General features: G+C 34.8%; 1 protein-coding gene across 1 annotated transcript in view; it reads right to left on the bottom strand.

Moving 5' to 3' along the window:
- Nucleotides 1-1,048: 1,048 nt before the first annotated feature.
- The window catches only part of wol (Dolichyl-phosphate beta-glucosyltransferase wollknaeuel), a 172,075-nt gene continuing 154,920 nt past the window's right edge, over nt 1,049-18,203 (bottom strand). The window contains exon 9 of the mRNA XM_090412410.1: nt 1,049-1,243. Within this exon, the coding sequence (XP_090268536.1) occupies nt 1,128-1,243 (116 nt within the window). The 3' untranslated portion in view covers nt 1,049-1,127. The remainder of the gene's footprint in view (nt 1,244-18,203) is intronic.

An 18,203-nucleotide genomic window follows, 5' to 3' on the forward strand; every position in this document is an offset into this window, starting at 1 on the left:
CACTGTACTAAGACATCATGATTACCCAGTTCATAGTTCTCCTTTAGAATGAAGAAAATGATTGCTGTTTTCAGCAGGACAATGCCATTTGCCATACATCAAATGAAATGATGAAATTTTTGCAAGAGTTTTTGTTGAACAGACTGATTTCTAAAGGACATTGGCCCCAAGGTCGTCAGATTTGTCACCTTCAGATTTCTTCTTATGGGGTTACCCAAAGGTAGGGTGTATAAAAATAATCCTCACACAATTGATGAACTGAAGACAAACAACACCGAAGCAATCAGAGTAGTCAATAATCCTATGCTTCGAAGAGTTGCTTCCAATTTGAGAAAAAGATCACATATTTGCGTTCAAGAACGAGGCGGCCATTTTGAACATTTGATTTAGTATGTTATTTATTTTTACCTTTGTAAAGATATGGTTATAAGCTTTGTTTGTAGCAATTCAGTTCTATAAAGTTTGTCACTAATACTGAAAAATTCAAGTTTATTTTAAGATGTGCACAACTTTTGGATCACATGATGTAGCTTCCTATGGCATGTTACTAGCTGCTGCAATATAGTAGTAAAGTGTATATCCCTGAAGATGACCTTAAAGGTCGAAATGTAGAATTTTTTATTAAAGTTTTTATCTGAAATAGTGGTTTACTCCATAAATTAAATATAATGAATAATAGTAAATTAAATGGGATTTACTATATTGACTTTGAATTAGTGACTAAGAATCAAAAATGTAAATAAATACCATGCTTTCAATCCTTTTATTACTCTTAAAAGAATTGAAAACTATTACTATTTAATATTCTATGAATATCTTAATTGACTATTCCAATATTAATATATTAAGATAAATTATTAATGTTAATATCTTAATAGAGGAAGCAAAAGAAACCAAGAAATGTCCTTTCTTTCTTCACTGTTTCATTCAATGAAACAGAATTAATGATCATCTAGTTATTAGAGGTAATTTAGATATGCAAAGAAAATGTGTAGAGACAATTTTTGTGAAAAGTTAATGGATCCACAAAATTTGTATGAAACATGAATGTGTTTCAAATATGTTTATTTGAAAATAAAATAGCTCTTTATTATAAAACACAGTATAGAAATAATACAAACTCTTATTTACAAAACTTTTTCTTTTGCTGCTATTTTCCATGCACCAATTTGATATTTGATCCAAATAACTATTAGGTCTTTTCCCATTTGGATCCAGCTCCAGAATGGAATTAGTTTGGAACCTAAATAATGCATTAAAAAATTAATGTATATTATATTTTAATTGCATCCTTATAAAATATCAATATGAGAGAGAGAGAGTATGTAAAGGAACGGCATATTTCTCAAACCCATAAAATAAGATAACAACACTGAGTTTCTGTATAAATGTTTATAGCTAATTATTTTAAGGTATTGTTTATATTAATTCTGAAAACAACTAAAATAAGTTATTTTCATATTAATGGTTACACTCCAAAATATTTTTGGGTCATTAAACTTTGTAATCTTATATTCCAATTTTCTTTTCTTTAATTCCAATGATGAAAAGAAAGATTTCAACATTTTGCACTAATTAGAAGGTCTGATTATAGAGCACATCAAACTATTTGAATCATCTGAAAGAAAACTCATAGTTTGAGAGCTGCCTGGAAGAATTTACATACAATAAATAATGAGACAAGGACATACATTCACAAATTCAATAGAAGAAATGTTGTTACTGAATTAATATATAATTAATTCAGTAACAACGTACTGAATTAATTATATATTAATTACACCTCTATATCCTGCTGGGATCCAATTTTTTTTGTTCTTTTTCTTTCTAATTTTTTATATTACTCTTACCCATCAAACCTTGTAAACTTATATTACATTAGTTCAAGGATGGTCAAGGGTTAGCAAATCTGGAAACCTAGCTATAGAGACCAAATATGGAATTTTTCAAGCTGCTACAGGGTTCCAATAAACCAGGCAATGATCATTCGTTCATTCACTCACTCACACACACCAGAAAATGAAATTCATAATATATAAATAGTTAAATGCAATTTCTTTGAGAATAAATCTTACAATGACTGTCTATGGAAATTCACATGGATTATAATTATTCTACACATAAATTGTAAACTGATACTTTTTTTTTAGTTCATGTGTAAATGCTTTCAACAATAAGACCAGATTAATCTCTTGACCACATTCAGACTCAAATGAAAAATAATAAATTGAGGAGAAAGGGAGAAATAAAGATGCATGATTATTTGCTTGACACATATCTGCTGCAACTGTTGATTTAGGAAATGCACTGAAAAATGTTAATCTCATCCAAAAGAATCAGTTAATTTAGGAATAATAAGGAAAAGGTAAGATGGATCAAGAAATTAAGGTTGATATGTTGATTATTTCAAATAGATTCTTGAGATAAATAAATCAAAACTTATGCAGAAATGCCTACTTAAAGTAAAAATAAGAAATTTAGAAAGTTTAATAAGAATGAAGAAATGAGAGGAAAGAAGAAATATGATATATAAAAAAGATGTTACTTCACCAAGGAATGAGGCTTCCATTGCCATTTCATCAAATAAATCTGGGTGTTTGTGTTTGTGTGAGAGAGAGAGAGAGAGATGGGAAGAGGACATTTAACCCAGAGGGATTCTGCCATTGAAGGAGGAGGAGAAGGAGGCCGTGGGAGGATTGTTGCTAAGTATGCAAGGAGGATAGCCACATTCAGTAATTTTTTAGTTCCCAGATGTCGCTAGGTGTTCATTAATAATATTACTTTCATAGAGATTGGCATGCTGATGAACAGTCTTCCTGAAACTGATTTCAGCTGTCCCTAATGGTGCATGATCTGCTAGTTTACAGCTTGTCTGAAATTCATGCTTTCATGATGACTGGTAGTTAAAAAGATGCCAAAATGCAGAAACCATATAAGAACCAATGCTGTCTGGAGTAGATGGGGTCAGTTTTCTAAAGTGCACTTTCATTTGGAATAGTTGAACAGCAGGGAAGTGAATTTAAATTATTTTTTTTTGTGTGGAGGTAATAATGCATTAAACAGAGAATAACAGGACAAAGCATTGTTCACAAATTATTTGCAATTATTGTTGACTATTGGTATTGCAGACACATTCTTGAATCTGCCAAAGCTTATTTTAAATCATTATTATAATTACAGCTATTTTGCCTGCTTCAGTTTAGGAGTACCCCTGTTTAAATGTCATTGGCTATTTACTCATGGATTCTTAGGGCATTATGAGTGTAGATGTACTAAAAAGTATATGTAGCCTAAGGAATAGAAAATTGCACATACCTTTTTCTGGGTGTTGTGGCTTTTCCTCAGTCTGCGATGTCGAAAACTGCAGAGTGTGGGGGTGGGGGGGTAGGCAGTTTGGTAGAATAAGTTCGAAAAACCCGGGTTTTTTTCGTAATATATAGAAACATATACTTTTATATAGGGTGGGGAAAAAAGTGAAAGGGTTAATTTTTTAAAATAGGGAGGGGGAAAGGGAAATGTGGTTGATGGGGTGTGGACCGTTTCGACTATTCGTGGTCGTCATCTGAACACATTGGGCATCTTCCCAATGTGTTCAGATGGGAGTTTTCCCAGAAATAATATACATTATTTTAAATCTATTGACTGTACTGTAGATATGATCAAGATATTACTTTGTAGAGAAACTTCATCAAATTTCTGATATATATTCTCAAGGAGTGTACAGGATATGACAGTTCTATACTTACATTATTACTAACTTTCTATCAACATTCCCACCAAATTAGTCATATCTTCAGTTATCCAATATTGTCATTATCTTATATTCTGGTCTTCTAAAGTAGTGGTTCTCAAACTTTTTAGGCCATAGCCACTTAGAAAAAATATAAAACTCAGAGTCTCCATGTCCCTATCCTTTACCAACAAGTCATATTTTACCAGCAGAGGCATGCAAAATGTGGAATAATTAGAATAACATATACAACTTAATAATTTTCAGTGGAAAATTAAGTTGAAGAAAAATTAGAAAAGAAATGGGATATACCGTATTGTGAATTACACCAAAAAGTGAAATACCTGTAAGTAGGTAAGCTTATTAAGCTGTATTAAGCTTATTAAGTAGATAATGCTTATTAAGAATTCAGCTGAATTAAATTTGTATAGAGTATAAGATATATTATATATGTTAATGAGAAGAATGGCACTGCTTTCTGTCAGACACCAGTAAACAAATGTCAGGTTCCAAGCTGGAGGGTGTTAGTCTTCTTCTATCCAGTTAGTCTTCTCCTATCCACATTTAACCCAGTTTCACCCAAAATGGCTGATTTTACGTACCACCATACACTGCCATGGAGAACTACCAAAACTATGGCAGGAAGCCAAAATAATTGCTGTGCTCAAACCAGGGAAAGATCCAAATAATGTCAAGAATCTATGACCTATCTCCTTGCTTTGCTCCAACTTTAAGTTCTTTGAAAGAATTCTCCTTAAAAGAATTTCGCTGCTCATTGAAAGAGCACTCCTGATTGAACAAGCTGGCTTCAGGCCGGGAAGAAGTTGCTGTGACCAGGTCCTGGCCCTGACAACACAGATTGTAGCAGGCTTCCAGAAGAAACTTAAATCCTGAGTCACTTTCATTGACCTAACATCAGCTTATGACACAGTCTGAATCAGGGACCTCCTCCTAAAGCTAGACAATATTATAAGGCGCAAAAAAAACTTCCCAGCTTTATGAATCCATGCTCTCCAACAGAAAGATCCAAGTCCATATTGGTGAAAAAGGAGCAGGTCCAGATTCCTCCACAGCAGTCTCCCACTGGGCTATGTGTTATCCCTTTACTCTTCACCATCTACATGTCTGACGTACCAGCTCAAGCAAATAATAACATGTATGCTGACAACCTTGTGATCCGACACCAGTCTACTTCCTTTGACAAAATGAAAACAACCTTGAACATAGATCTAAACATCCCGAAAGACTTCAAGCAGGGTACCAGAAACCAAATACAACAAAAACTGTGTCCACAGCATTCCACCTAAACAATGCAGAGGCAAATCGATATCTCAACTTTTCTTTCTGTAGCAAGATGGTAGAACATGAGCATCACCTGAAATACCTGGGAGCAAACCTGGACAAAAGCCTAACTTTTAAAGGCACATAACCAACCTGTCCAACAAAATTAAAACAAGAAATAATATCATTTTAAGGCTTGCTGAAACAACCTGGGATTGTGGGGCAGAAGTCCTAGGGTCGTCTGCTCCAGCCCTCACATTCTCTGCAGCAGAATACTGTGCCCGTCTGAGAAAGAAGTGTGCACATTAACATCATAGATACCCAGCTAAACTCTACCATGTGCACAATTAATGGGACACTGAGAAGCACCCCTCTCCCCCTGGCTGCCTGTCCTATCCAGCATTGCCCCACCAATATATGGAGAAGATAAGCCTTAATTAAAAAATTTAATCAAGTAATGAGCAATCTACTCCTGTCCCTGCACCAGACTCTCAAAAATCCACCTAGTCTTCAGCTAAAATCAAGAAACCCTTTCTGGTCCAAGGACAAACTCTTCAGCTGCCTTACCATCAACATCTGACATGTAGAGAGAACAGCACTGGTCCAACAATCTCCCAACAAATGGATTCCTGGTTGAAGATCCCTATGATCTGCAGTCTGGTTTTGCTCTTCCTAAGAAGATTTGGTCATTTGTATCCATGACAGGAGACATTAACACAGCACTGCAATATTTGGACAAACAAAACCCGAACGAGTTTATATTTTTCACAGATTCCTTAGTAGCCCTTTAAGCTATTAAGAACCGCTACATTAGCCATCAAGAAATACTTAGAGACATAGCAAAAAACATAAACTACATAAGGATTCCGAAATAATCTTCCAATGGATTCCATCCCATGTGGGATTAAAAGGAAATGAAACTGCAGATGAAGTAGCAAAAATGGCCGCAACATCAAGTGATACCACAGATTTCGATCTTTTTAAAACCACCCAAAAAGAAAACATAAAAAGAACAATTCTTCAGGACATGAATCACCACTGGTACTCAGCAGAAAATCCAGGAGCTACCATCAACTCCAAGTTTAATCACAGTGCCACTACCATGATCTCTCACCTCAAGACCAATCAAGTTTAGCAATGGCATAAAAGTCTTCCCCACCTGCAAAATTTGTAACATCGAGGAAGCATCACCAATGCATTTGCTAAACTGTATGAATATTTCCAAATGTGAACTCTATAACAACCCAGAAAAGGTGCTGTATAAAATACAGGAACTTGACCTCTATGATCTGGTGTAATAATACCATGGGATAATAAAAAAAAAATAAAAAATATTTGGTCATTTGTCAACAACATAAGAACTAACCAGGGTTCTTATGTGGCAACTACCACTACACAAATGGAAACTGTCAGACTACCCTTATTGTGACTGTTCCCCCCCCCCATATCCAAGATGTTCACTCATATTGTGAATGACTGCCCAAGGTGGTAATTTCATGGTAACCTCCAAGACATTCATGAAGTGGCAGATAAGGTCCTGGATTGGCTTTCTGGACTACTGACCTATAGCTGCATTGTATTCTTTTGGCCATAAGAAAAAATAAACTGCCATATTGAGATATATATGTAGCAAATTGCTATTTATTATTAATTTCTGTAATCAGCTGTTCCAGTTATTTAAAAAAAAAAAAAGCTGTCAGCTGCACCACTGTTTAGTTTATCCTTTACTGTTTCTGTAAAGAGATTGTTTTTATACTTCCAGTGTTTATTAATTACACAAAGGCTCAAATCCGATTGGTGCAATCCAGAAAATCACTAACTCAAGACCAAATAAAAAAAATATACATTTAATGAAACTAAAACAATATATAAATTTAAATAAAATTACATAAATAACTACAAAATTAAATGGATCCAAGGCCTTCTTAAAATAAATCTACACTTTAGAGATTTTCTTATCCCAAAATATTAAAATCATTCATTCTCTACTCATTCTATTACTGAATTGTTTGACATATTGATGTTGAAAGTTTATTTTTCACTTGGTTAGAGTATAATAAATTTAGTTTAATCCTTTATCCAAGCGTGAGCAAACAAAGTTTGCGCCTGAAAGTATCTTCAGGACTGGGGTAAGGTACTTTCAGGTGCAAACTTTGTTTGCTCACACTTGGATAAAGGATAAAACTAAATTTGTAATACTCTAACCAAGTGAAAAATAAACTTTCAACATCTTTCTCTAAATCCAGAGTAATTTATTAAAAAAAAAAGGGTGGCACACCATTTGGCAACTCCTATAGGTGGAGATGACCTGCTAATGCTTCTGCCTGGTATCTCCACTAGGGCCTGGCTCCCACTGAAGAGACCTCAATAAAGGTCGAAACTAGTCTGGGTAGTGGCCCTTCGCTTAATGCATAACATTAGACATATCCTCAAGGAGATGTGTTTTGCATTATAGGAGATACTGAGATAGGAGTGTTGGTAGCTTGCTCCACATTTGCAAGGAGTTTCCCCGGTGTTGTACCACCTTACCCCAGTCCTGAAGATACTTTCAGGCGCAAACTTTGTTTGCTCACACTTGGATAAAGGATTAAACTAAATTTATTATGTTTGACATATATTTATTCAAGTCTACCAGACTAAGCACCTTATTTTCACAATAACAAAAATGTTCAGAGTCAGTTTCTTTGTTAGGCCTTTCCAAAAATATAAAAATTTTCTTTTTTTTCCTGGGATCCTTTTTTTTTTATCTCCCTTATGTAGCATACAATATCATTCCTCCTTTCTCACTGAAGTATAAATTTTCTTACCTCTTGTAATTCTATTTGTTACACAATTTACTAATTTTTATACCAGAGAAAGAAGCTTCTTCTACTACTTCATAAATACATATCTAAGATGAGCTATTTGTGTTGAGCCACTTTACTGTTCAAGTTTCACCAACTGCTTTTTCCATAGTAATCCGGTGTTCTTAAGACAGAATATAAAATTTTCATTTCAGTATTTCCTCGAACATTTGATTAGAATGTCGACCAATATCTTACTTTATTTACTAAATACATGTTGACAATCTCGACTTCTCCAATTTAGACACTCACAGTTCTACGATTCCTTTTTGGAATCTTCTATTAACATTCTCCCGACTGTCACGTAAAACTTAAATACTTCCTAAGGACAAAATTCTCCAGGTGCCATTCTCAAATTTTCATTAGCTCTCTACTTGTTTTCCTCGTTACTCCAATACTGAAAGCTCTCTCTCTATCAGCTGTCAATCACCCATCAAACTCCTTGGTAAGCATGTGCACTGCATGTAAATGGCAAGCAAGAAGTTATATATAATGGCTGACACATCTCTGTTAGCATAAATTTTAAATTACAATAAAAAAAAAAGTTTGAAAGTAACATAACTATCAGAATTTAGTAAGTACATAGATTTTCAAATGCTTTATATTTCATTTTGACAATAAAAATATCAATAACTGCTACATCGCAAGTGGCGATAAAGGTGTTGCAAAACCAAAACTAATGATATATTAGAATAGAGAAACAACTGTAAAAAGATTCATAATTGTAAATTATGATTATTTTACAGCTGCATTGTATTCTTTTTGCCATAAGAATAAATAAATACATAAACTGCCATGCTGAGATATATATGTGGCAAAATATTATATATATTTCTATCCTATCCTTCTCATCTGTCTAGGATGGGTTGAGTCCCCTCCTAATGAGGGATTACTGGCATATTAATGCAGCCAGTTCACCACTCCTCTGCTGCATCCCCTAAGGGCGATATTCACGACTGTATCTGTGTGTGTGTGTTTTTTCACGGGGCCGGTTTGCCTGCTTGCGGGATGAAAAACCCCAGATAAACTGGGGGGGGGAACCCCGCTGTCCACGCCTAAGACCAAATAACTTGGCTATGGCTAAGGAAGATCCTTAATTTCCCTGCGTAGTCATCAACAGGAATCAAACCTAGGACACTCCTTCCCCAGGCATATGACTGCAAAGAGCATAGCCACTAGGCTAACCATGCAGACTATTATATATATTATTATATTGAAATTAAATTTTTAATTAATAGGATTTTTAATATATTGTATAAATTTTATTTTACTATTATAACTTTATAAACTGTATCTGAAAATTTTCAAACTAAGATAGAAAATATTTATTTACATACTGACATTTTGAGAAAAGCTTCCTCTAACCACATCTCTCCACATGGTATTCATTTATTGCATTAGTACTTCAACCATTTCTCTCTCACACACAAACGCTTTTAGAGGGTTTTGTGGTTTGCTTCATTTTTGAGTTAAAATTTCTTATCCTCATCTTTAAACATTTGAACCATCTTAAAATCACATGAAATGAGATTGAGATAATGCAAAAGGTATTCTAAAGGAGCTACGCTGATGATCACGAACTACCACATGTGCATCATACAGCTGTGCAATGTCCTTAAAGCAATAACCATTGTTTCATCCACTCTAATTATTGCATAATATCTTGTCAGAGTTTCCAGGTATTCCACCTGAATACATGTTTGGAGTCAAAAAATAATATCAGCATTTCATACACATGTGCCATGTGAGATTTTTGTGGCAGGAACAGATTTCTGCATTTCCAAACACTTGACTGAAATTTGAATTTTGGATCACTAAGTATAACCAATTAAAACATGGGTCTCTTAATGCTCAAAGTTACATAAATGGGAGGAAACCCACACAGCGTGTGTATATACAGATTTGCTATGGTGTATCCTCATGGCTTACCAGTAGCAAACCCATTGCTAATCTCTTATTCTGTTTGTAAATTCTGTAATATTGAAGATAGCCATTATCAACATAACAATCTGAATTTCTGGGAGTTTTGACTACCATCAAAGGCTTACTCACCTTCAGCTGAGAAAGCCCAAGAGGGTAAGCACATTCTCATAATGACCAGAGGAATCTTTATCCTCTTGAATAAAAATTCCTGTTGTCATTATAAGAATCTAACTCTTCTTTTATGATTGAGGTGGGTTGCATGTCTCATCATTCCTCCAGCTGTACTACAAAGGTGCTGTTGCTGATGTTACATTGGGCAATAACTATCATGGAAAGGAAGTGGTTGTAGTCAAGACTAAACATGAAAATAAAGTTCTTGAATGGTAAGCAATTTCAAGTATTGATATGGGCAATTTCAAAATGGAAAACTGGACAACAATGACACTTCTTTGTCTATGGTCCCACAGAAGTTTTTGTAAGGAAAAAGTACAGTAGTTTTTTGGGCAATTAGAGAAGGCAACTGACATAAAGAAAAAGGAAAAGTTGGTTCTTGTTGGGGACCTAAACAGCAGAGCAAGAAATGAATATCAAACATATCCTATTCATGACATAGAAGACTTGTCATTACAAACACTAAGTTTCAAGGTCACTGTGCAGGCCAGGGCAGTTGTTTAACATCCATCTCTTCATACCATTCCATAACAGCTGCAGCTTTGTGGCACGAGGCATTGTCATCTTAATAGTGACACGAATATGTTCCATAAAAACTCCACAGTGTAGATAGCACCTGATTATCCAGAATATCAAGGTAATGAACTATGGAACCACAGACAATGACCAGTGGTCTCACTCCAAACCAGCTGAATGACCCACACCATTACTCCTCCACCACCAAACTTCACTGTTGGTACAACACACTGTGGTAACAAGTGTTCACCAGGCTGCCTCCATACCCTGCCATCACTGGAAACAGGTGAACCTTGATTCATTGCTCCAGAGTACTGTTTTCCACTGGTCAATTGTCCAGTTCACATGCTCGCTGCACAAGGGCAGACCAGCCGCCTTGTTCGTTGTTGTGATGTTTGGCTTGAGTACTGCTGCTCTTATGTGGAAACCCAGTAAATGGAGTTTTATTTGTTCAGTATTAGTGCTCACTATGATGTTACTGACATCATAGTGAGCACTAATCAATTATTGATACATAATTGGCTGTCTTCTGTTTTATTAATAAATCTGTCCCAAGAATCTTGGTGAGCTTTCTGTACTATGGTTTTTAGCTATATTTCTTTTGTTTCCTTTGTATGTTTTTGAAGAAGTGATTTGTATGCCATTTGTTTTTCTTTATTGCATTTTCTATATCTGTGTTCCAGATTTTTAATGTTTTTCTTTTTAATATTTTTTTTTTCCAAGTACTTCAGAAGCTGCTTTGTCTTCACTCACATGGGCTTCTTTTAGGTAATCTGTTAATCGTGATTGATATATGAGGGTTATTTGAAAAGTTTGGTAAATTTCAAATAGACAGCGACACAATTTGTTCGTTCATACCAGTGTCGGCATGTATCATCTTTTTCATGACCCATGGCAAAATTTTAGCCACATGCAAAGTGTAGTTCTTGTTTGGCAAACATTTAAAATGACCGTGTTTGCATTTTTCATAAAAATGGAGAAAAACGCGTTTCATGCAGTGATAAAACACATTTATTTGGAGAAGTGGATGGCTGTGCAAATCAAAGCGAGTTAGATGCAGTTCATGGGGACTCTGCACCAGCATTAAAGACTATTTATTTTTGGATAAACAAGTTTATTTAAATGTGGTTGTAAGTCCATCGAAGATGAAGTGCACTCTGGACGCCTGACTGAGGTCACTACGAAGGAAATGATTAACAAAATCCATAGCATCGTTATGGAAGACCACCGAGTGAAAGTGTATGAGATTGGTGAGATTGTAGGCATCTCAACTGAACAGGTGTATAATATCCTGCACGAAAAATTGCACATGAAAAAGCTGTATGCATGATGGGTGCCACAATTATTGACTGTCAATCAAAAACGCATGCAAAAAGACATTTCAAAGCAGTGTTTGGTGATATTTAATTGCAATTTGAAGGATTTTTTGCTTTCATTCATGACTGTACACGAAACTTGGATCCACCACTACACACCTGAGTCCAAGCAGCAGTCAAAACAGTGGACAATGCCCGGTGAGAGAGCACCGAAAAAACAGATCATTTTGTCAGCTGGGAAGGTGATGGCCACTGTTTTTTTGGGATTCCCAAGGAATTATCATGATAGACTATTTGAAAAAGGGTAAGACAATAACAGGAGTTTATTATGCATCATTGTTGGACCATTTAAAAGAAGAACTGAAGAAAAAAAATGGCCAAGATTGGCACACAAATAAAGTGCTCTTTCATCAAGACCGTCCACACATCGGCCATCGCAATGCCAAAACTGCACGAATTGAGGTTCGAGTTGGTTCCACATCCACCGTATTCTCTGGACTTGGCCCTGTGTGACTTCTTGTTCCCAAACTTAAAAATTTGGTTCGGTGGGAAAAAAAGTTTCTTCGAATGAAGATGTCATCAAGGCTGTCAATGACTATTTCGCACAATTTGACAAATCCTACTTTTTACATGGGATGAAAAAATGTGTAGACCTCGATGGAGACTATGTTGAGAAATAAAGGTGACTTTTTCAAAAAAAAAATGTGTTTAACTTATTTTTTTTTACAAAACTTTTCAAACAATCCTCATAGCATTCTAATGCATTCTTCTTGTAATAGATATACTTTGTATACTTGTTCTAATTCTTGTTTTTTCTTATTTACTTCCTTTCTCCATTTTGCTAATGTTTGCATTTTAGAGACTACTAAATAATGATCTGAAAAGATTCCACTTCCTCTGTAAACATGTACATCTCTCACGTGTGGAGCTAGTTTTTGATTAGTAATGATATAATCAATTATAAATCTTGTTCCTCTGCCATTCCAAATATATTTATTTATATTCTTTTTTGAAAAAAAATATTGGCTATTTTGAAATTATTGAAAGTACAGAAGTCTAATAATTCTTGACCATTGTTCTTCATTCAAATTTCTCCATATTTTCCTAAGACATTTGGGATTATTATTTCCAACTCTAGCATTAAGATCTCCTGCTATTAATATATATAGTCATGTTTATTACATTTCTTGTTTTGATTTTATGAGGAACTACAAACTGTTTTTGTGGTTCCTCATAAAATTGTTCGGCCTCTTCTTTCCTACCTTCTTCAGGGGCACATACTCCCCTATGAGATTTAAGTAGCTTATATTTCTTTTTATTTAACTGTTATAATTCAATCATTTACAAAATTTACTTTCGTATTCTACATCATCATCCAATTCCTGCCATGTACCTTCAAGGGGTGTACAGGATATGATAGTACTACATGAAAAATTTACATCATTACTAACTTCCTAATCTACAATTTTCCTTCAAATCAGTCTGTTACTTGTCAAGATTCCAATATTATCATTATCAGATCTTATATTTCTATCGTCTAAGGCACATTGTACAGTATCAGTCCACCTATATCTTGGTCTTCTTCTGGGTCCTTTTCTTGCCAACCTGGCAGAGAACACTTGTTTTGCTAATCTTTCATCGGCCATTCGGTTTAAGTGACCATACCACCTGAGATTAGCTCTGCTAACGCATTCCTGGATGCTGACAATGTCAAGTTCTTTCCTAATATAATCGTTTTTAATATGATATTGCCATTGATGCCATCTGTTTATGCCTCTAATCTTTCTCATGACTCTCATATCTGCAGTCTCTTTCTTTGGTCAAGTGTTTTACTTCTGACCCAGCTCTCAGATCCATAAGTTAAAATTGGTTTGAACACTGTCTTGTATACAGCTAATTTAGTCCAACTAATTTCTCTCTTACTCCATATGAATTTATTCAATTGACTTCCTACCATACCAGCTTTGTTGATTCTGTTGTCTATTTCTATATTTAATTTACCATCTTCAGTAAAAATCGTGCCTAAGTAGCTGAAATGTTTTACTTTCATATTCTATTTTTCCATTTATTATCAATTAAAATGGCGACACTACTAGAAGTTGATTTGTTGGTTCACTCCACTATATAGCATAGTAAAACCAGCTATAACTTTTGTTCTCTTTAAGTTCTTTTTTGTTTCTGTTATCATGGCTATATTAATATTTTTAGTATTTAGTTGTTTTACCAGTTCTAATTCCTTTGTTGTTATGCTTCACACATTCCACATGGCTACTTTTAAAATGTCCAAGATTCCTAATCGTTTACTTTTATTCATTTTTAGTCATTTTCCATTGTTTTGGTCCAATGAATTTTCCAGTTCAAACATCTGTTCCTATATATATATATAGGTTCCTGTGTGTGTGTGTGTGTGTGTGTGTGTGTGTGTGTGTGTGTGTGTGTGTGTGTGTGTGTGTGTGTGTGTGTGGTATATATATATATATATATATATTGAACGGATGCAGTTCAATGTCTGCAAATGTAAATTTTGCATTTTGAAGTGTAAATACATTGGCCAGTTATTGATAGAGTTTTCTATATTAATTAATATGGTCTTACTTCAAATGAGGCTACGGATGTTAGAGTGATATTGTCCAGTGGGGGTTGAAGTTCAGGGATAATATTGCAGATGTGATATAAATGACACAGGGCAGCATAAAAGTATGTTAACATGCAAGAATAAAGTTCTTTTGTGTCATTACAAAGCCTCTTGAAAAAACTTCATCTGAACTGCTCTGATCTAACAGACCAAAAAGACTGAAGGGTAAAGAAGTAAATAACCAAAATGATATCTGAACTGTGAAACACTGAGTGCAATAACTAAGGAGACTACACCTTAGCCTATAAAGGAATTTTTATTGGACAGAAACTGAAATTTTTCAGTATACAATTGAAGAGAAGAGAACAAGAGACTGGAAATTGAGTAGGTTTGTGGTTAGAAAAGGTGCGAGAAACAGATTTTTCTCCTGATAAGTAGTGAGTGAAATAAATTACCAGTTTAAATGAGTATGAACGAGTTTAAAGCAAAGAATAATATGTGGTGTGTAGGTTAAGTGAGCCACCCATGAGAGGTCCATATGATCCCTTGGAGGTACTCATATAATAATAAATTCCTAAATCAGCAGGCTTTAATATGTTTATTTTCTAAATGAAATACAGACAGTCCTCAATTTATGCAAATTCGACTAATGTAAATTCTGACTTAAGCAAATGGGCTAGAAAAATGGTAAATTATAAAAATTTCACTCAACCCACCTATGTTTTTCACATGCCATCTAATGGTAGTCTTCTATAAGGCCGACATTTCACATGATTTATGCCTATCCTTTCCTCAGTCTTGCTTTCAACACAGATGTGCTATATTTTTAATGTTTTAGTGCTACATTTTTTAGTGTGAGTGTTTGCATGGATCCTAATGCCTCACTTCCAAGAGAGAGAGAGAGAGAAGACTCATTAGTCTGTTATCCAGACTGATGAAGAGAAGAAAAAGCCACTTTTCAGTCTCATCGCTTGATAATTTTATAAGGAAGATCAAATAGACAACTAAAACATTTCTCAAAATTTTTCTATTTTCTCATATTATTTATACCATATTGCAGAGATTCCCAAAGTGTGGGTCATGACCTACCGGTGGGCCATGAGCTGATTTTGAGTAGGTCAAGTTAAATATTAAAATATGAGAGTAATTTACACGTTCATTAAGAGAGTTTTACTCATTGAGAATCGTTGGATGAACAATTCAAAGTCGATTCAGTTAAAGATCACATTATTAAAGATTACATAATGAAATTACTATTTCTGTCCAGTTTCTCTCAGCTCGCAAATCTATATCAATTCAATTCAATTTTGAATTGCTTATCAATCAACTCTCAATAACAATTACACTTCATTATTGCACATAGCTCAAAAATGTAGGTGAGGAGACAAACAGGTCAAGACATGCTCGATCAAACGAACTCGTGACAAATGACGTGACATACTTAGTGTAGCTGCATGCTGTCAGAGGCTAAAATAATAGGTGCATTGATACAAGTTAGTTGTTTGTAACTGCAATTGTTTGTAATCGCAAATAAAATGTATTTTCTTAATTTAATAATTAGCGCATTATATAAATAATAAATGTCTCTAATTATTTTTTAATATTTACCATAGTAATGAACAGGTGATTGATAAGGAATATGGCAAAAACACAAGTCGCTGAAAAGTAAACCCAAAAAGAAGATCTGCTGCAGACAAAACAGACAATCGAAGAAAAATTGATGAAATCCTTCAATGTTTTCAATCAAAATGATGAAAAGTAATAAGAAAATATAATATAATAAATTTAGTTTAATCCTTTATCCAAGTGTGAGCAAACAAAGTTTGCACCTGAAAGTATCTTCAGGACTGGGGGTAAGGTGGTACAACACCAGGACAACTCATTGCAAAGGTGGAGCAAGCTACCAACACTCCTGTCTCAGTATCTCCTATAATGCAAAACACATCTCCTTGCAGATATGTCTAATGTTATGCATTAAGGGAAGGGCCACTACCCAGACTAGTTTCGACCTTTATTGAAGTCTCTTCAGTTGGAGCCAGGCCCAAGTTGAGATACCAGGCAGAAGCATTAGCAGGTCATCTCTACCTATAGGAGTTGCCAAATGGTGTACCACCCTTTTTTAATAAATTACTCTGGATTTAGACAAAGATGTTGAAAGTTTATTTTTCACTTGGTTCGAGTATAATAAATTTAGTTTAATCCTTTATCCAAGTGTGAGCAAACAAAGTTTACGCCTGAAAGTATCTTCAGGACTGGGGGTAAGGTGGTACAACACCAGGACAACTCGTTGCAAAGGTGGAGCAAGCTACCAACACTCCTGTCTCAGTATCTCCTATAATGCAAAACACATCTCCTTGCGGATATGTCTAATGTTATGCATTAAGGGAAGGGCCACTACCCTGGGTAGTGGCCCTTCAAAACGGAGATGTGTTTTACATTGTTGGTATCTTGCTCCACCTTTGCAATGAGTTACCCTGGTGTTGTACCACCTTACCCCCAGTCCTGAAGATACTTTCAGGCGCAAACTTTGTTTGCTCACACTTGGATAAAGGATTAAACTAAATTTATTATACTCGAACCAAGTGAAAAATAAACTTTCGACATAATAAGAAAATATGATTCTGACTTACTTAAAATTTGGATTTACATGGAATGGTGACAAAGGAGATCCACAGTGTGTTATTTGCTGTGAAATTCTCAACAAATGAGAGTATGTGATCAAACAAATTACTTTGATATATTGAGACAAATCTTGTAGATTTGAAAAACAAATCACTTCATTTTTTTGAAAGCAAAATAAAAGAACTGAATGCTTCAAAAAATATGCTTTCTCATTTCACCAGTATTAATGAAAAAGCTATGCATGCCTCATACCTCATTAGTTTGTGAATTGCACAATCGTAAGCCTCGCACCATTGGCAATTTATTAGTACTCCCAGCAATAAAAGATACTGTTGGAGTTATGTTTGGTGACAAGAGCTTGAAAGAAAAATTAATTCCACTTTCCAATAATACAGGTGCACGCAGAACGATGAAATGTCAGAGTGGGTAGAAGATCAGCTTATCAACAGAGTTAAGGCAAGTAATTTTTTTTCTCTGCAACTGTATGAGTCAACAGATATACAAGGTTAATCCCAATTGACTGTTTTTATCTGTTTTTATATGGAATAATGAGCCTCATGAAGATATACTATTTTGTAAACCAATTATTTGAGGTACTACTGAGGATATTTTCAGAACTCTTGACACTTATGTAAAATTGAAGGAATTGTACTGGGTGAATTAAGTTGGTATATGTACAGGCATTGCATGGGCAGTGTGTGTGTGGTAAAAATAGTGGTAATGTGACACGCGTTCTTAAATCGAGTCCGAATGCATCATGGACTGACTGTAGTCTTCATAGGGAAGCATTAGTATCTAAAACTATGTCAGATGATTTGAAAAACATTTTAAACACTGCCATGAAAATAATAAATTTCATCAAGAGTAAATCATTACAATCATGCTTATTTGCATTACATGCCGGCAAAGGTTGGTCAATTGGTAGAGCCTCTGCTACTAATGGCTCAGTTAGTAGTTGGAAGGGGACCAATCATTCGATTGGTCCCCTTCCAACTACTAACTTTCAACTTCAACTTCTTCTAACTAACTTTCAACTTCAACTTCCCCAATGCTGTTGGCACACTCTCCCTCGATGAGTCTTTGGACTCCCTGGAGGTGTTAAATAATAATAATAATTTATTTGAAAAACTGTACGAAGAGATGGGAAGTTTCCATAAATCTCTTCTTTTGCATATTGAAGTACATTGGCTGTCAAGGGGCAGTGCTAACAAGACTTGTTGAACTCC

Source organism: Typopeltis vanoorti, chromosome 2 (genome assembly GCF_054136105.1).
Source record: "Typopeltis vanoorti isolate ZY-2024b chromosome 2, IOZ_Tvanoo_1.0, whole genome shotgun sequence".
Classification (NCBI taxonomy): Eukaryota; Metazoa; Arthropoda; class Arachnida; order Uropygi; family Thelyphonidae; genus Typopeltis; species Typopeltis vanoorti.